The sequence below is a fragment of the Mustela putorius genome, unplaced genomic scaffold (assembly GCF_011764305.1).
Source record: "Mustela putorius furo isolate JIRA1106 unplaced genomic scaffold, ASM1176430v1.1 tig00000695_pilon_pilon_pilon, whole genome shotgun sequence".
Classification (NCBI taxonomy): Eukaryota; Metazoa; Chordata; class Mammalia; order Carnivora; family Mustelidae; genus Mustela; species Mustela putorius.
Window position 1 is genome coordinate 4,901,028 of NW_025421447.1, and position 20,374 is coordinate 4,921,401.

A 20,374-nucleotide genomic window follows, 5' to 3' on the forward strand; every position below is an offset into this window, starting at 1 on the left:
GTATATAGTTCTGCAAATGCACGGCTAAACTTGGAACCAAGCAATCTGATGACTTCAAGTCAAAAATATTTGTGGAAAAGCAGTTAAAGTACGCCTGTCAAGTTAACCGGGAGGTTGACAGGGACTGAGCAATTAAATTTGCTCTAAGATCACTTACAATTCAATCTTCCTTGGATTTGGTTCCATTTACAACTCAAAGCAAGCAAAAAGCACTCACTAGACACAGTGCATGGGGCTCCCCACTCAGCGCAGAGTCAGCCTCTCCCTCTAGCCACCCCCCGCCCCGCCCCACCTGTGCTTCTCACTCTCACTCAAATAAATAAATAAATAAAATACTAAAGAAAGAAAAGGAAAGACAAGAAGGCCAGGGCAGCAAAGCACCCTAAGCTACTGAACTGTGAACAAAGAAGCCACCCAGTTACAAAGGCAGGGCGGTGGCTTCGAGGCACTCTGCCCAGTGGGAGGGAACCTCCAGGGGGCACGGAGGAGCTCACTACAGGGATGTCCTCCAGAGGAAACATCCTTTCCCTGCCTCCTTCCCCTGCCGGGCGAGGTGTAATTGGTGGATGTGACTCAGGACTTGGCTAAGTCGTCCCAGCAAGATTCAGGGACACTTTCTGTGGATTCTGTCCCCACTTCACCTAGGTCTACAGGATAAATTTCCTGAAAATCACACCCTTCTTCAGTGGGCAGCGCCCCCGAATGCAGAGCACCCGCCGTGACAGTGGACTTCCTACTCCACACGTGCGGAGTCTGGGGGTGGACGCCCACGGCTGAAGGCACTGCAGAACCACTCGGCTACACACATCACAGACGCCGGTGTCCGTTGCACGGCCTGTTTTCGTCTCTGCATCCAGACATGCTCTTCTGTGTCCGATTCTGTGAGTGCTGGAGATAGACGTACACTCCTTTGAATCCCAACCTCCAGATGACAATTTTCTCTTTTCAAAGTCATTTATGCCAAGTTTTCTTCTATATCTTGCAATATCATTAATTTTCAACTATACTCTGTAGTCTCAACGTGTAGAATAAGGCTTAAGGTTTCAAGAGTGGCAAAATTCTCAAGTGTTATCTGTATTCCCGTGCTCATTTTTTTAAAAGATTTTATTTATTTGAGAGAGAGCACATGCGCACACACGTGTGCAAGCAGGGGACGGGGTAGCAGGAGAGGGAGAGACAGAATCCTCAGGGAAACTCCCTACTGAGCGCAGAGCCTGACACGGGCTCTGTACTTTCTTTCCAAGGGACCATCTTGCCAGAGAATATCAGCCCTGGCATGGAGGTACACGGCAGCCACAGGCCAATCAGCTGCTGACTAATCCGCATCTGATCTAACTTGTGCCTGCTCCATCTTATGTAAAACAGGCACCAGGGGAATGTCTGGGAAGAAAACGGATTGGCCGGTCAAGGCTACCAGGTCCCACTTCAACAGACTGGCTCTGATTCTATCAATTATGACTTCAGGCACCTTAAGATTTCTCTAACCAGCCTCTTCTTTAGCCCCCCGTTTTTTCCCGGGGTCTGGGGGAAAGAGCAATCTTTACCGACATCATGAGCAAAGGACCAAAATTCAGACTGCTGCGCACAGGCCAACGGCAGCACTCTGAGCGTGACGGTAACGCGCGGGTCTGAGGCCACGCTGGGGGGGGCCTTCACTATTCACACGTGCGTACACGGAGAGGTACAAACCAGCCCCCCAGAGACTCCGTCTAAGAGAGAATATGTACAAACATTAGCAACAGAATACAATATCCCAGACAAAGCCACTTCTGGAAAGAAAACTCAGGATTGTTGGGACAAAGGGCCTCAAGATGAGAAGACAAGGTGCGTGATACTGGGGGAAGGGCTGGGGTTTCACGCCTTCAAGCTCAGCACACATTCCAGACTAAGAGAGAAACATGGACAGCGTGCGGAGAAGCCTGGACACACTAAACAAAGAGGGTCGACCAGGCAAGATGGCCCACAGAAGCGAGGGTCGAGGACACCCAACCACCGCCTGCACAGGGATTGCAGAGGGACGATGAAATGGAACGGTCTGTCTTAAGCCCTCTTAAAAGACTTAGAGCTTTTAGATTAGACTTACTTGATTATCAAGAGCCAAAGACTTTTATCTTACTTATATACACATATGCACATAAACGCATGCACCCCACACAAGAAGCTATCGAGGAGTTCCTGGACACTGAAAACTGGGGACGTTTTCCACTAAAGGAAAGCCCGTGGGTGCACAGTCTAGAGGGAAAAGACGATGGCCATCAAAGAGCAGAGCAAAGGGAGAGAATGGAAAATACCAAAAACACCATTTATAAAGTTTCTGTCAGGAAGAAAACTTCTAACACATCTTACAGAGATTTCCACCAAAAACAATTACAATAGGGGAGGCCTAGGGGGCTTAGTCGTTAAGCGTCTGCCTTGGGCTCAGGACATGGCCCCAAGTCCTGGGATAGAGCTCTGAGTCAGGCTCCCTGCTCGGCGGGAGCCTGCTTCTCCCTCTCCCACTCCCCTGCTTATGCTCCCTCTTGCTCACACGCTCTCTGTCAAATAAGTAAATACAATCTTAAAAAAAAGAAAGAACCAGCAACAATCACAGTGAGACTATCTGGTACTTGGAAGTCGGTCACTCCCTCGTCCTCATCCAGCAGCACAGCAGGTGCACGAGGCCTCACCAACATGGCTTGTCCACATCAGCGTATCCCTAACAGCAGCAACATCAAACCTAAACTCCACACAAAGCTCTTTTGTGCAGCTTCCGGAGCAGGGCTGTGTTCAGGGAACCAGTGACTTCGCCACGAACACAGCCAGCCCCGTGTGGCCCCCGGCGGTGGCGCCATCTGTGAATGGACCGCGAGCAGCGAGCAGAACTACGGCGCCGATTACTACGAGGTCACCGCTGTGCGCCAGCTGCGCCTGAACAGCGAGAGTCACCTTCTCGCCTCAGGCCACCTGTCTGCCTCCCACGGACTCGCCCACAGACACCGGCTGCCCGTGTCATTCTTCACGGAACTGACTGGCACAGATTCCGGTGGGCACCCAGAAGCAAGCCCACATCTCTCAAAACAGAGATCTTTGTTCAAATGGCAATGAACTTCGAGTAAGGCCAACAGGTAAAATGAAGTACATTACTCAATGAAGTCATTTTGGAAGGTCCACAGCCTGACGGCGCAGGCTACAGAAGGAAGAGGGAAAGAGCCCTATGGGGACTGGAGCTGATGGTGGCTCAGCAGCCAGGGGCTGCGCCCACCACCCGGCAGTCACCGTGCCGCACGGGCTGCCGACACTAGAAAACGACAAGGATCCCCACTCTGCACAAGAGGGAGTGGAGACCCAGTGGCGACTGAGAGACGGACCGGAGGTCCCCGAGCAGGCACACGAGTCCAGATCCAAACCCCAGCACACCCAAACTCCAGCGCCAGCATTCGGCCCGCCACACCAAGCCCCGCTCTCCAGGCTGAAAGCATCAGGACAATGCAGGCCACGCTGGCACACACAGGCTCTCAGGCAACGGACCAATTCAGAGAGGAAGATTAAGGCGCCTGAAAACAAGCATCAGAAAGGCATCACCAGTTCTTGGCAACTCTCGTAACTAAGCAATCACCAAAATATTTAATAACTCGCCCAAGATGCTTTTTCAACACACATAAGAATTTAACTCCCTAAGAGAAAAGAAATAGAATTCTGGGATTTTTTTTTTTTTTAGTAACAAGTGTATTTGTTTCCAAAACAAACATCTCAGACACCACACAGTATGGGAAAAATAATTCCCCATGTGGTGGGAACCTTCCCCACTGCACACACGCCCGGTGCGCCAAGTGCCCAACGGCTGCACACTGTGCGGAGCGCCACCCGGGAAACGCGTCTGCTCTCGGCGCTGACATCCTCTCCGAGGAGCTCCTTCCCGCTGATGAGCAACATTTTCCTCTCCGCCAGCCAACACTGACACATGGCTCTGAGGGATATTTTTACTAAAACCTTTGCCCAAAAAGAGCAAAGCCACAGCTGCCACAGGCCCATATTTGAAGTGACTACATTCCACCACCCAGGAGCAACTTGTGAGCAACAGAACATGCGAATGAATGGCAACAGCAAATGTAAGAACGATGGTGTAACGGCACAAAAAGAGCATGGTACCAGAGCGCAGTCATGATGGTCGCATGACCGCAGAGGGGAATGCACAGGGCTCGGACGTGCGGAGATCAGTGCGTTCTGTCCCTGCCGTCCACACGTAAACAGAAGAGTGGCTGTGGCCAAGTACTTCACTCAGGTCATCTACAAGTCGAAGCTTCTGGCAGTCGGGAGAGCTGTCACTCCGTGCTGGAACGCTGCCTCCAGACCGCGTCTCACCCTGTCAGATACGACTACTGTAAAGTGGACGCAAGCAGGACCCGTCTGGGACTTAAAAATCAGTAAGGCCATGGGAAAATGGGAAAAATAAAACAAAAAAGACTAGTACTTTTTTCCCTTGTAGCATTAAGATTAAAATGTTTTGACCTTAATTCTATCACTTCCATATTCTTCCCACGATGAACAACATACTCTCAATACAGCTACAATTCCAGAACCTTCCGAGAACAAATGAAGCTGCATCACTCTGCCAGGACAGAAGCCTAACCCGTCCAACTGAACATTCTGAAGCCAAGAGTGTGTCTAGACATGCGTGGTTTTGATCCTTTCCCTCTCACAGTCCCTGATACAAGTAAAGTCCTCCTGCCACAAGTCCTCGAGAGAGTGATGCACGTCCGTGGCATACAGCTTCAAGGTCCTTCTGGAGGTTCCCTTTCCCTGGCCCTTCCTCCGGGGGCACTGCTGACCCCACAAGAGCCTAAGAACACGGCGCAAGCCCCAGGTCCTCCTACCCACCAATCACAGATTCTCATCATGTGCAGCCGGAAAAGGCTTTTCACAATGTGTGCCACGGGGTCATAGCATCTTCGAGAATTACCCAGATGAAAGTAAAATTGCTTGCAGAGAAGAAGACAAGGTATACCGCTTCTTCCTACCCCTCTGGATTCCTTTATGCAACAAGCTCCAGCCGTTCCTGTCGAGCATGTCCACGTCAGCCTTGTGGCTAACCAGCGTGGTGGCAATACTCTCCAGTCGTCGTGACAGGGCGAGATCCAGAGCCAGGTCTCCATTATGGTCCACTTCGTTCAGCTTTCCAGGGAGCTGCACACACAAATTTGTAAATTAGTGCCCAGTCAGTAGTGAATACAGCTGATTTCAATCTCTCCCAATTGGACTCTAACATACCATCTTTTTATATAAATACTGAATTTAGTGCTCTAACACTGCATACTCTCCAAGTCCCAATAAATTCACGAACTTTTCTCAGGCCTCCTTGGGGCACAAGCCTCCCAGGGAACAAAGAATTAGCAGGGATCCCAGAGCAGACACAAACACAGCGGAAGACAGTACAGGACCAAAATGGAAATGGAGACACTGCTGTGGGAGCACAAAGGCCAGGGCAGAGGGTCACAGCCCGACGGCGAACAGCTAACATTTTCATAAGAGACTATGGCTTAGTATCAAATTCCCCACAGAGCAGGATGACTCCCCGGGCGTCAGACACCCAGGACAAAGCATGCTGTGCTCCCCTCTGTCAGAAGCAATGTACTTCTTCACTGGGCACTGCGGTCAGCAGAGTGATAGCCCCTGAAGATGTCGCTGTCCTAGTCCCTGGAGCTGTACCACGATCCCCAACAAAAGAGACTTTGAAGATGTCATTAAGGTTAAGGACCTTGAGGGAATGCATTTTGGGTTACCCAGGAGGGACCCAGCTGGTCACACGTGTCCTGAGAAGGGACAGAGGGAAGCAGAAGAGCAGGTCAGAAAGACGGGATGCGAGGACTTGACACACCGTCCCGGCCAGAAGAGGGAGCAATGTAGTGGCTTCCTGAGATCCAGAAGAGCCCCTTGCTGAGAACCAGCAAGAAAATGGGGACACTTGTCCTGTAACCATAAGGAAGTAAACTCTGCCACCGTGCCAAACAATCGGGAAAGGGATTCTCTCCGCCAGCCTCCAGGAAGGACCCCGCCCTGCCGCCTCCCCAAACGTACATGGGCCCGCCCTGGACTCCCAACCAAAAATGCTTCAAGATGACCTGTCCACGCTGATTTCAGCCCCTAGGTTTGTGGCAATTTCTTACAGCAGCAAAAGAAAACTGAAGCAGGTTTTGGCACCTGGAAGTCAGGTACTGCTCCAGCAATGACCTACACACGTGGAAGCCGCGTTGGAAACGGCCAACGGGCCAAGGCCGAAAGGGTTTTCAGGAGCATCAGAGGAAAAGCTCAGATGGCACAGACACAGGTACATGAGAGACCATGCCAGTGACGGCCTGAAGGAGTGAGGGACATTTTAGAGAAAAACAAGCAGGTTTGTTTGGGCAAAAGCACGTCAGTACCTGTGAGTCCGTCTCGATCAGATACAGGAAGACCACATCCTCTCTCTCTACTCTGATTGCCTTGTGCAACGGGTACTCGGTCTTGGACTTGATCATCTTGTACAGCAGCTGGGCACCCATGCTACTGAAGTCCTCCTTCCGCAGGTCATCCTGAGGGCAGGACAGTTGAAAGCAGAGCAGACCCGACACGTCAGCAGTAGCGACAACAGACATTCATGAAGAAGCCCTCAGAAGGTGTCTGTCCCTTCTTTAAAGAGAGTGTAGCATTCCCCCTCTCTGGATGACACAGAAGGACGGACAGCACGAAGGGGCTCAGGAACTCCTGCTCTGGTTCGCACAGGGAGTAAGTGTCCAAGCCAGGACCCAGGGCCAGAACCATCCACTGCACCCCACCATGCCTTCCAGACACAGGACAGCAACCCTGACCCCTACCCAGGATGCTGCCAGGAGCCCTCCAGGGGGTATGCCGTCTGTACCCCTACAAAGATGAGAGCTCAGAGTTCATCAGAATTTCCAGAGAGGAGTCCCCGCTGATAACAGGCAGTCTCCACTACCGCAAACCTCTAAATTTTTATTTATCGTAGCAGAAAGACCACCATTCCTGTCTCAATTCTTCACAACCCTATTATTTTAGACACCTTTCCTCACAATACTGTTAAGCACAGAACCATGTGCAGAAACTAGCTCATAAAACAGAGCCCTAGGTGTGATTCTTTTAAAAATGCAAAGAACAGTCCCGCATCGGACTCCCAGCTCCATGGGGAGTCTGCTTCTCTCTCTGACCTTCTCCTCGTTCATGCTCTCTCTCACTGTCTCTCTCTCAAGTAAATAAATAAAATCTTTAAAAAAAATAAAAATAAATAAATAAATAAATAAATAAATAAATAAAAATGCAAAGAACAGGGGCACCTGAGTGGCTCAGTGGGTTAAAGCCTCTGCCTTCGGCTCAGGTCATGATCCCGGGGTTCTGGGATCAAGTCCCACATCGGGCTCTCTGCTCCACAGGGAGCCTGCTTCCTCTCTCTCTGCCTGCTTCTCTGCCTACTTGTGATTTCTGTCTGTCAAATAAATAAATAAGATCTTTAAAAAAAAACAAAAAGCAAAGAACACAACAAAGAAATGCCAAAACCGTTCTCTATGACGAACACTTCTGAGCAGGGCAAATCGAAACTTAAGGACACTCCCCCCACACTGCAGAGCCGCAGCCGCCTGGAAACAGCACTGCCAAGCGCCCAAGGCCTGCGGGCAGCTTCTGCAGACAGAGGACGCAGGCAGGGTCCTTTCGTTCCAAGCCTGTTTCTTAACCTGAATTACCTCCTGCCTCTCTGCTCTGCAATCAGGAGACGTCAGAGCCCAGAAGAATCTCTCTGGTCATCTTACGCAAGCAGGAGTCAGAGAGGAACGTTCACAGAAGCAGGCCCGAGCCCAGGTCTCCGGCTTGCCACGCATGTGCTGTGCTCACAGCCCTCCACCTCGCACTCACCCAGTGGCTGGCGATAATTTCCGCACAATAGTTCATCAGCGTGCAAGCGCCCAGCTCCTCCGCCGTCTGATAGAAGCGGATACAGTTCCTGACGTTCACCAGAGACATGACGCTCTTCTCACATCTGCGAGAGAAATTAATGGTGAGCGGTGTCTTCAGGACGAACAGATTCATCAGTGAGCACACCGAGGCCATGAGCGGAGTACTGGTGGTCTAACCCAGCGACGCTGACGTGTGAGCAGGCAGGGGAATCAGGGTGAATTCACGGCTGAGTTACCGTATTTAAAAGTACAAGACTAGCATCATACCACACAGACCACTCTGGTCAGAATCAAAATAACCTCTAAATAGACACGTGAAACATAACCCCAACTGACTTATATGTGATTCTGCGAACCCCATTAATCATACACATGCACCTACAAGACCAAACACATTATGGGTCAAATTCACTCCTTTAATATGTACTGTACAGGGCGCCTGGGTGGCTCAGTGGGTTAAGCCGCTGCCTTAGGCTCAGGTCATGATCTCAGGGTCCTGGGATCGAGTCCCGCATGGGGCTCTCTGCTCAGCAGGGAGCCTGCTTCCTCCTCTCTCTCTTTCTCTGCCTGCCTCTCTGACTACTTGTGATTTCTCTCTGTCAAATAAATAAATAAAATCTTAAAAAAAAAATATGTACTGTATAGGACATGTGTGCAGTTTCCACCCACAAGGCTTCAAAGGAGCTTCCGAGAGGAGGCTCTACGCACGCCTCAGTAAATCCACATCCCGGAAAAGTCCTCCCACGGCAAACTGTATGGTATGGGAATTATCACTCGATAAAGCTGACTTGTAAACACCCACAAGAGAATGTGGAGAGACAACAAAGTTTCACCCATTACACCCAGAGGGAACCTGCGGTGCACCTGCAGGATACACGCAGTACACAGTGAACTCACAGTACACACCCAGTATACACACACTACACCCACAGCACATACACTATGCCTGTAGCACACACACTACACCCACAGTATACACACACTACATCCAGTGTACACACAGGACACACAGTGACACACCCAGTACACACACACTACACCTGCAGTACACACACTATGCCCGCAGTACACACACTATGTGCACAGTACACACACACTATGCCTACAGTATACACACACTACACCTGCAGTACACACACACTATTCCTGCAGTATACACACTACACCTGCAGTACACACACACTATGCCCGCAGTACACACACACTAAGCCCACAGTACACACACTATGCCTGTAGTATACACACACAACACCCGTAGGACACACACAGTGCACCCCCACTACACCTGTAGTGCGACCATGGTACATGCAGTACGCCCACCGTGTATAACACATACATCCCTCACTTGATTTACAGAGTACACCAGACAGAAAAACTGGCTGCACAGACATCCAAACAGCCTGCTACCAAGCACCACCACCACGAGGCTCTCACATCCACTAATAAAAAAGCATCCATTATGTCACCCAGGCCGGCAGGCCCCTGTTGGCACAAAGCTGACACACCCCCTGGCCCAGGAGATGCTGCACTGGGAAGCCGACTCCAAACTCCAGGAGGCTGCAGGGAGCCTCTGCAGGACTGGGACTTGGGGGGAAGGAGGCCAGCGGCACCATCATTCCACCCGTTGCCTACACATCTGCGTAGAAGTGGTGCCCTCCAAGGGCATCACAGAGGCCTGGCGGCCTACCGTGGCTTTGTCTGTCCTGCAGCTCCCACAGAAACCCTCTTCTGTTCACGGGGGCAGAACGGCACTGAGAGCACAGCACTGTGCAGGAAGAAAGACCTGGACAGAGGTCCACGGAACCCCCGTGCCTCTTGCCTCCTGCTACGCACAGTAATAGAGGATCTCCACGCATTTTTCAAGACAAAGGGAGCTAAGAGCCCCACACAGCACGCATGCGTGGCTGGTGTGCCTGTCAGGGTGGGGGCCTTCTCAAGGCAGAGCAGTATTTATCACACGGGCTGGCTTCGTACTACAGTGAGAACACGTGCGAGTCAGCAGATAAGTCTCCGTCTGAGTAGGTGAGGTGCAGCTCACAGAGGTGGAGAAAGGTCACGAGTGAGAGAGAGAGATGGGGAAGGATGGAGCCGTTTTAAAAAGGCCCTGAGAAGAATGAGCACAGCTCCAGGGGACAATCTTGCCGACCTTACTCCATCCAGCACTCAGGGCGGGCACTGACTGCATTCCAAGAGGGATGCCTGGGTTCTTTGTTTCTAAGCAGTGCAGGTGCCGTGGTGTAAGGAAGCGCCGCCCACAGGGCACTTGTCAATCAAAGGGCACCTCAGAAAGTAACTGTTACGAACACCAGGACTTACTTCTGAGTCGTGGTCCACCAAGTGACCGTGACTGGCTATGAGACCAGAGCGTCCAGGGACAGAGGTCCTCTGCCGGCGCGGTGACACTTCTCAAATGTGCAGCGCCGACACCCGGGTGCATCCGTCCCACCATCCCACCCCAGGGACCACTGACCCGTGTCTGCAGAGCCTCTTGCACAGCACTTGTACAGACAAATCCCCTTCTCCTTTCTGCTGCCGAAGACACTCATACCAAGATACTGGAATGTGTTTCCTGAAGACAGGTGTTTCGTTATCAGCGGCAGACACTTCACTTTCTGGGGCCCCCAGGGTGCCATTCATTCTCCCACAAGCGCGTAACTAGTAACCGACGTGGTTTACACAACATCAATGTACACTCACATTACGGTTACATGGAAGACCACGATATCTTATTTAAAAATTCAGATTCTTAGTTCTTGTCATCTCTTTCAACAGTAGCAGGACAGACTAACTTTCCTCTGAAGGAATTCTGTTGTGAATACATGTTTTTAATTTTAAAACACTAAAAGGATATAGATATACAAAAACAGTTTTCAAAGTACAAAATCAAGGGGTACCTGGGTGGCTCAGTGGGTAAAGCCTCTGCCTTCGGCTCAGGTCATGGTCTCAGGGTCCTGGGATTGAGCCCCGCATAGGGCTCTCTGCTCAGTGGGGAGCCTGCTTCCCCCTCTGCCTCTGCCTGCTTCTCTGCCTACCTGTGATCTCCCTCTCAAATAAATAAATAAAATCTTAAAAAAAAAAAAAGTACAAAATCAAGCAAGAATTAAGCATCTCACGAACTCTATCTAGTTTCAGTATCACTCCCATGTGCAAGAATAGGAGTACCGACAGGAGAAACAACAAAACATTATCTGGTTGAATTACAGGTGACTTAGGGTTTTTTCTCTATGTTATTCAATGTTTTCCAACTGCCATACACTGAGCTTGTATTTTATAAGCAGGAAAACAACTATTATCGTAACTGTCAATTTTTAGCATTTACTATTAGTTCTCCTTTTTAAAAAGTATCTTTCTGATAATACTTCCCTAAAACTTCCTTTTCATCAAACTGGTGAAGCACTCCCAAACCTCTGAGATCCCAACATACCCACAGGACCAACAATTCCCACAGAGCCCTACACTGTCACGGATGCACACACACTACACCCTCCTGCCCCGCAGCAGTGGGCGCCCTGAGACCTGTCAAGAGCCGACATCGGCCCACCACCACCCCCAAACCCCCACTCCTGGGTGCCCTCCAGCCCCACCAGGACAGGTAACAACTTAATGCCCCCACCCAACAGCACAAAATGGAGCATCTGATAATGCTAATGGTTAAGAAGCCTAACCAGTCAATAAACATGTTAATTAAATCTATTACACAAATTACAATTACCTAAACCACTCCAACCCCAGGGCATTTTTATCAAAGCAATTTAATTTACAAGCAAGTTCAACAAGGTCAATGGAAAAAAGCTCAGGAAATTGGGAAAAGAAAAGACACAAATCATATTCAATCTAATTAAAATCATTCTTAACTCACCCAGATAGTTCACTGACTCACCCAAATCAAAGGCCTCCATGGTCAAGTTAGCTTTGCTAACAGAATACAGTATGTGCCTACCTATCGCAGACCTGTTTGGGGTTTTTGTTATATTGGATTTAGATATCAAAATGCACTGGGGTTGACCTCCATCACAGCGCCGGGGGAGGAGCCTGCACACGCATTCACGGGGTGGGGGCCGGCAGACGCCAGTCCCTCGGTGGAGACAGGGAGCAGCTCCAGGCCCTCCCAGGGCAATACAGCAGGGACTGAAACCCCCCTTCACTCACCCACGAGACGAGCTACTCCTGCAGCACCCAAGGGGATACAAGAGATCAGCAAGTGACGTGAAAGACACCCGCAGCTGCACCCCCCACAAAAACCAAAGGGCATCTGCACGACATCATACGGTGACACTATGCTTTCTGTTGCTCTGGACGGCCGACAGGGGGACCAACAGAGAAAACTAAGTATTAACAAAACCCAGCAGGCTGCCTCCGTGAGGACACAGAAACCAGTAACCAATGAAGGAAGAACTCGGGAATGCTGTCTGCGAGCCGCACAAACAAGCTTCTAACGAGAAGAATCTGAACGAGGACTTCCCCAAAGACGTGTATCATGCCACAAAGCAGGACGACTGTCCCAGGAAGTGGCACTGGAGGGAAGGCTGGGGTCTGGGCACATCATCCGAAGTGGCTCATACTCATTTACCAGCTCACAAACACGTAATCCCAGGTTTTAAAAAATATCAGTGAAAGGAAAGAGAATACCGAAAAGCTCTGGCCAAATCACACCAAGCAAGGGAGGGAAAACCCCGTCCCCACCACAACAGAGTCCCATCCGTCGGCAGCAGCATTCGGCTCGGTCCCAGCCCAGCCACAGGGCGGAGGGGCTCTGGGGACCCCGGCGACTTGCCTCTCCCTGAGGAGCTGCAGCTGAAACCGGTTCGCCAGCTTCATCAGCTCCGTCAGGAACGCGTCGTCTTCCCGGAACTCCAGCTCGTCCGTGTACACCCAGCGCAGCATTGCCCTCGTCACCTCAGGGTCGGCATCTGGTGGGGAAAGAGAGACGCTGAGAACAAGGCACCCGGTCTGGCAACAGCACCATGTGGCACCAGGAACAGCAGCGAAGCACCCTGGGGGCGTCTGACCCAGACCAAGCTTCACAGACTCCGTAAGTGCAGACACTGAACTTGGAAGCAAGTCCAGCGGGGCCAGGGGCTCAGGTGGTTCCGCATCCGGTTCCAGAGTCCAGCTCAGGAGTCCAGCTCAGGTCAGGATCCCAGGGTCGTGTGAGCGAGCCCGCGCTGGTGTGGAGTCTGCTTAAGATTCTCTTTTTCCCTCTCCCCATCCCCTTTCCTACCCACCTCTCTCTTAAAAAAAAAAGAAAAAAAAAAGGTAAATCCAATAAATTGGGTGAAAATACTTTGAATATATGATGAGTTTACATTCCAGTGAAAAGAACTTACAAATAAGCATTAAAACATGGACAACTAATGGGAAAATGGGCAACAGATACGAATGGTAATTCACAAAGATAACTAAAAATGTTCAGTAAACCTTACCAGTAACTACAAACACAAAACTAGAAGACAATTTTTTGTCTCTCAAAGATTCCTAAAAAGTACGTAACCTCTTACACAGCAATTACACATGTAGAGTATCAGCCTAATAATGGAGCAAGTACAGAGAAATATATATACCAAGACAGTCAAGAGTACTGCTTTTTTGTTTTTGTTTTTATCGTGTTATGTTAGTCACCATACAGACAGCATTGTTTTTAGCAACAAAAACTGGAACAGAAATCTTAAGTCCAATACTGGTAAGCTAATAATATAGTATATACTCACACTGGAAAATTCTGCATCAATTAAAATTACTTAGATCTGAATAATCAATCTAAAAAGATACAAACTATATAGCAGGTTTAAAAAAAGGCTAAAAATGCATGTTTTAATTATCTCATTTTTTTGAGATGTGTGTGTGTGTACTCACATGTGTGTACACACACACACGCACACACAGAGCTCGGTGTCTGTCTCCCATCCAAACAGTAACCAGGTCCAACCTCGTTTAGCTTCTAAGATCAGACAACACTGAGAACTTTCAGGGTGGTAAGGCCAAAAACAGACCATCAGTCTAGTTTGCTTGCTTTTTTCCCAGTAATCTCTACATTCAACGTGGGGCTCAAAGTCACGAATCCAAGGCCAAGAACCACAAGCTCCACCGAAGGAGCCAGACAAGTGACCTGTCTGTTTAGACACTGGAAGGACGTATATTCTAAAATATTAACCCTGCTAGGATCTATAACTAATTTTTCTTTGGGCTTATTTTCTATTTCCCTGTTTTATAATTTTTTTTTTTTTTTTAAGAGGAGGAGGGATAGAGGGAGAAGGAAACAAGAGACTGTGAAGCAGGCTTCAACCCAGCGTGGAGCCTGATGTAGGGCTTGATCCCAAGACTCCGGGATCATGACTTGAACTGAAATTAAGAGTCGGATGCTTAACCAAATGAGCTTCCCAGGCAACACTGATTCTGTTTTAAAATCTGGCGGTTTTCCTTTAATAATCCTCCCTCAATTATCCAAATCAATAAACTTGACAATGGATAAACCAAAACCTAAATAATTTTCTTTTTAAGATTTTATTTATTTATTTGACAGAGATCACAAGTAGGCAGAGAGGCAGGCAGAGAGAGAGGGAAGCAGGTTCCCTGCCCAGCAGAGAGCCCGATGCAGGGCTCTATCCCAGGACCCTGAGATCATGACCTGAGCTGAAGGCAGAGGCTCAACCCACTGAGCCACCCAGGTGCCCCAAAACCTAAATAATTTTCTTAAAAACCATGATGAGCAGAGATTTCCTGGGAGCCCTCTAAATTTCAAATGCAGCGAAGTTCATGTGATCTCCAAGCATTCCCACTCCTGCCTTGACTCCTTTCATCTCCAAACTACGTTGAAAATAAATTCATTGTGAGACTCCGACGGAGCAGCCATGGGTACCGGCTGGGCAGAGAGCACTGAGCCAGGAGGAGGCATGTGCTCTTGGGCGAACCATGCAGTCTCTTGCTACCAAATTACTCACACCAGTGCATCTCCAATTCCAGAGCCTGTAAACCAGGAGGAGACACAAAGGAGTGGACTCTGAGAAGTGAAGCCGGCTGGCCTCCACGACCTGTGTGGTACACCTGCGGCAAGAGGCAGCCACCCCCCAGCAGGCCCAGCACACAAGCTGGTAAAACTCCATGACTGCAGGGATCAAAAAACAAAGACACCCAACTCAACCTCACAGCCGTCCAGGATGCGCAGAGCCGCACTGCGTAGAGAACTTGCGATTTTTGTATGTGGCCAGGTTTTTTATTGTTTTGATTTTTAAAAAAATGTTTTATAAGAAATGTGGAAAGAATGGGAATAAACTTATCGGTGGGCAATTAGCCATTAAATGAAGCAGACTGAGGAAATCAATTTCATTATTTAAATTCCATATTTAATCTTAAAAACCAGGAAAAGTATTTTAAATATCCTACTATGACTCTGGTTTAACTCACCTCTCTTCAAGTTTCCAACAATTTTTTCTTCATTTACTTTACACAAAAGTTTTTGATTCATGAAATTAAAACACAAAGATGGCATCTTTTATAAGTAAAATCACGCTCTTTATTCATTTCAAGGACGCACCCTTAACCAGAACTTCCTGGAAATAAAAATAAAGCCCAAACCATACTTCTAAGTCATCCCTTTGTCAAAAACGAACAAAAGGACAGTCATTCTAGTTCTGCCCCAGCAGGGTGACGACCCATCCCACTTCAACTGATTATAGCTAAAAAATCTAGACAGAGCACCGAAAAACCACCACCCGGGGATTCTAAAAAGTACACAATAGTAGCTGAATTGTAGAGGGAGAACTCAAAGAAGGAATGGTCTGGCTGAGCTGCCCCATTTTTTTCCCCTATGCCTTCAGCCTGAGGATAGACCCCAGTCAGGGAGCCACACTGGTATGCTGACCGTGCAGATGCCTCACCCTCTAACAAAAATTCCACCTTCCTGTACACGGGTACCCAGAAGGGGGTCCGGGGTAACTGAAGAGCAAGGGAGACTCTTCATGTGTCCTGAATGAGCCTGCGTGGGCTCCGGCTCACCTCGGAGCTACGCGGGTGCGGAGGAGCCCCCTCCTTGCTTCAAGAGCTGCAGGGATGTTCAAACCACTACCCACCTTCAGTCTGAATTTGAAAAGATCCAGTATTTTCCAGAGGATGATACAGGACCCAGAGTCTATAAAAGATAATCCACCATACAATCCAAATTCATTGATGTAGAGAAAAATCAGGAAAATACGGCCATTTCTCAAGGCAAATGGTAACATATTTTAACCCCAAGATGACCAGATACTGAATTTATCAAACACATGAAAGCATCTGGCCTAACTATGCTCCAGAAGGCAAAGGAAAACACATATAAAATTTTAGAAATTTTCAGCATTTAAACTAAAAAAGGAACAAATGGAAATGACAGAACGAATAACATAATATATTGTATATTGTATAGTAGGTTGTATACTAAAAACTCAATGGGCTCAACAGCAGAAAGAAAATAGCAGCAGAGAAAGACAGCAAGGACAGACCAATAGAAATCATCCTATCTGAAGAACAGAGAGAAAAACAAGATTGGGAGGGAAACAAGAGCTTTGGGGAGAGTTGTGGGATAGAAACAAAGGTCCAGCATCTGTGTCACTGGAGTCTCAAAAGGAGAGACTATACACCTCGGTGGTTCAGTGGGTTAAAGCCTCTATGTTCGGCTCAGGTCATGATCTCAGGGTCCTGGGATCGAGGACCCAATCGGGCATTCTGCTCAGTGGGGAGCCTGCTTCCCCCCTCTCTCTGCCTGCCTCTCTGCCTACTTGTGATCTCTGTAAAATGAATAAATAAAATCTTTTTTTAAAAAGGGGGAGGTACAGAATAAAGGCATCAAGAAAGAAAAATATTTAAAGAAATGACAGTCAACAACATTCCAGATCTGATGACAGACATGAAGTTTTAGATTTAAGATCAATTAATTCCAAGCGAGAAGAAAATCTACACCTAAACATCTAATAATCAAACTGCTACAAACTAACCCTAAAGACAGTCCTGATCACTTCACATCCACTAGAAGGGCTACTATCAGACAAACAGAAAATCACAAGTATTGGTGAGGGTGTGAAGAAACTGGAACCCATGTACACTGGTTGTGGAAATGTAAAATGTATAGTCCCTAAGGAAAACAGTATGAGAGTTCCTCAAAAAATGAAAAATGGAATTATTATGTGACCCAGCAATTCCGCTTCTGGGTATGTATCCAAAAAACTGAAAGCAGGATCCTGAAGAGATATCGCACATGCACGTCACAGAAGCATCTCTCACAATAGTCAAGATGTAGAAGCAACCCAAGTACCCACCGGTGGAGGAATGGATAAATGTGACACGGTTTATGCAGATGGTGGCATATCAGTCGGCCTTCAACAGGAAGGAAATGCTGGGCACCTGGGTGGCACGGCCAGTTCAGCGCCTGACCCTTGATTTTGCTTCCAGTCTGGACCTGGACCCATGCCGGGCTCTGCCCTTGGTGCAGAGTCTGCTTGATTTTCTCTCTCTCCCTCTTCCTCTGTCCCTCCCCCGCCAAATAAATCAATCTTAAGCAAAAAAAAAAGCAAGGGCAGGAGGAGGAAATTCTGACACTAGCTACATGGATGAACCCTGAGGACCGAGTGTGAAGTGAAATAAGCCAAACACAAAAGAGCAGATTCTGTGTGACTCCACTTATACAAGGGAATGAAGGTCGTTGAATTCACAGGCACAGAAGGCAGAACGGTAGTTGTCAGGAACCAGATACGGGGAGAAACAGGAGTTTTTTAATGGGTAAGGACTCTCAGTGTTGCAAAATTAAAGAGTTATAGAGATTACCTGACAACAGTGTGAACACACTTAACACTGGTCAACAATTTAAAATGTTTAAGATGGTAAATTTTATGTTACACATATTTTACTAAGATCAAAAATTAAAAAATAAAATAAAAAGACTTGAAAGCAATTAGAGAGAAAGTACCATTATGTACAGGCAAAAGATCGCCATGACTGTAGATTCTCAGAAGAAACCACAGAGGCCAAAAAAAAAAAAGAAACCACAGAGGCCAGAAAAAAGTTGAATGACATTTTTAAAGTTCTTTCAGAAAAGAGAGCTGCCAACTCCAGTGTCTATATGCAGGGAAATTACCCTATAGACGTGATGGTGAAATGAGACGCCCTCCAAAGAGGGAAAGGAGTCTGTCACTCCCAGAGCTGGTCGACGGGAAATGCTGGAGGATGTTCTTCAGGAAGAAGGGAGGACGCGAGAGGGAGGCGTGCATCTTGACAAATGAAGGAGGAAGTAAAGAAAGAAAAATATCTGAGTAAACGTGAAGAACTTTTGAACGCTGTTCAGTTTGCGGAAGCACAAGCGGCCGCGTAGGTGGGATTTTCCGGGGACACCCACGAACACGTGTGAGGCTCTACCCTAAAGGGCCGTCATGGAAGCAGGAACGGGCCGGACCAACACGGCTGCCGAGTACAGACAGACGGCAGTGACGGACACACTGCAGACCCTCAGCAGAAAGTGGGTGGCACGTGTATGATCCCCATGGCAGTTCTCAGCCAGGGCCCATCCTGCCCCCCAAGCAAGCCCTCGTGGTGTTCATCAGTGCTTCTGGGCGGCAGAACAGAGCATGCTCTCGGCGTCTGGTGGGTAAGTACCCTGCAGTGCACAGTGCAGTTCCCAGAACAGAGAATTCAAGCCAAAAACACCGCTGGAGTCGAGGAACTCCGCCCGTGACCCACAACGGAACACGGCACGAAGAGAGGGCGGCAGTCAATCAGTGCATCTGCAGGGAGCTCACTCTCTGCAAATAAACCAATCCTTAGAGAGATACAGTGGGGGGAGACACCTGTGTGCACAGCCCATGAGCTGCCAACTCCTAGTTCCGGCTTGTGTTGTCATCTCAGCTTCTGAGACCCAGGCCTCTGCGGAATCCACACCCAGTGTGGGGCCTGCTGAAGACTCTCTCCTTCTCCCTCTGCCCTCCCACCTGTGCACGTACACGCTCTGTCACTAAAAATAAATAAGTCTTTTGAAAACTCTAAATGGAATACCAAATATCCAAATTATCCAAAAGAAGGCAAAAAAGAGAGAAGCCCAGAAAAAAAGAGAAAAAACCTGGGTTAAGCAGAAAACAAAACGGTACCTTTGTTACAGACATAACCACTTTAAATGTTGGCGGTGTAAGCCCTCCGCCGAGACAAAAGAGACAGAAGAGACAGCACAGCAAGACCTCTGTATGTGCTGCCCACAGGGGACACCTCTGAACAGAAAGATACGCATCCGGTGACAGCAAACAAAGACAAACAGTAAGTGCAGGAGGCCGCAGGGACGATCTCCTGTCAGAAACAGACTTCAAGACCTACAGCACCAGCAGAAATAAACTTTAGCATTTCAAAATGATAAAAGCCACGCTTCATCTGGAAGTCCTAATAAGTGTGTTATGTGTATAATGACAAGACCCAAAACCCATGAAGCAAAAATGAACAGAACTGAAGGGAGACACTGACAATGCCCAAACAACAGGAGATATTAACACCCACCTTCAAGGCACTGACAGAACCGGACACAAGAGAAGAAGAAAACACAAAGAAGGTCCGAACACCATCACCAAACACCTAGACCTAAAGGACACGTAAGAAGCGCCATCTCCAACAACTGCAGAACACGCTTTCTTCTCAAGTGCACTTACGCTCACCAAGACAGACCATACGCAGAGCAGCAGAACAAGTCTCAATAAATCTAAAACGATCAAAGTCATAAAAAGCATGTTCTTTGATAATAATGGAATTAAATTAGAAATTAGTCCTGGGTGCCTGGATGTCTCAGTCGGTTTCGGCTTAGGTCACGCTCTCAGGGTCCTGAGGTCCAGAGCCCCGTTAGGCTCTGTGCTGGGTGTGGAGCCTGCTCAAGATTCTCTCTCCCTGTCCCACTGTCCCTCCCACCCTCCACCATGTATGGCTTGTATGTATGCCTTGCGCTCTCTCTCATTCAAAAAAAGAAAAAAAGAAAAAAACAGAAGATCAAAAATAAATAATCCAGGATGCCTGGGTGGCTCAGTTGGTTAAGTTCTGTCTTCAGCTCGGGGCATGATCTCAGGGTCCTGGGATCAAGTCCCGCATCGGGCTCTCTGCTCGGTGTGGAGTCTGCTTCTCCCTCTGCCTGCAGCTCCCCCTGCTTGTGCTCTCTCTCTCTGATAAATAAATAAATAAATAAATAAATAAATAAATAAATAAAAACTTACATAAATAAAGAAACAAATGGATAAATAAAAACTTACATAAATAAAGAAACAAATGGATACTAAAACTGCGAAGTCCAGGGGCGCCTGGGTGGCTCCACTGGTTAAGCGACTGCCTTCAGCTCAGGTCATGATCCTGGAGTCTGGGGATCGAGTACCTCGTCGGGCTCCTGGCTCAGCAGGGAGCCTACTTCTCCCTCTGACCCTCTCCCCTCTCATGATGTTTCTCTCTCTCTCTCTCTCAAACAAATA

General features: G+C 48.3%; 1 protein-coding gene across 2 annotated transcripts in view; it reads right to left on the reverse strand.

Moving 5' to 3' along the window:
• The window catches only part of ANKFY1 (ankyrin repeat and FYVE domain containing 1), a 74,588-nt gene that overhangs the window by 27,827 nt on the left and 26,387 nt on the right, over positions 1–20,374 (reverse strand). For both annotated transcript variants that reach the window (XM_045083154.1, XM_045083155.1), the window contains 4 exons: positions 12,697–12,832; positions 7,882–8,005; positions 6,399–6,548; positions 4,998–5,163 (listed from right to left, as the gene is read on the reverse strand). In XM_045083154.1, coding sequence (XP_044939089.1) covers positions 4,998–5,163; positions 6,399–6,548; positions 7,882–8,005; positions 12,697–12,832 — 576 coding nt within the window. The remainder of the gene's footprint in view (positions 1–4,997; positions 5,164–6,398; positions 6,549–7,881; positions 8,006–12,696; positions 12,833–20,374) is intronic.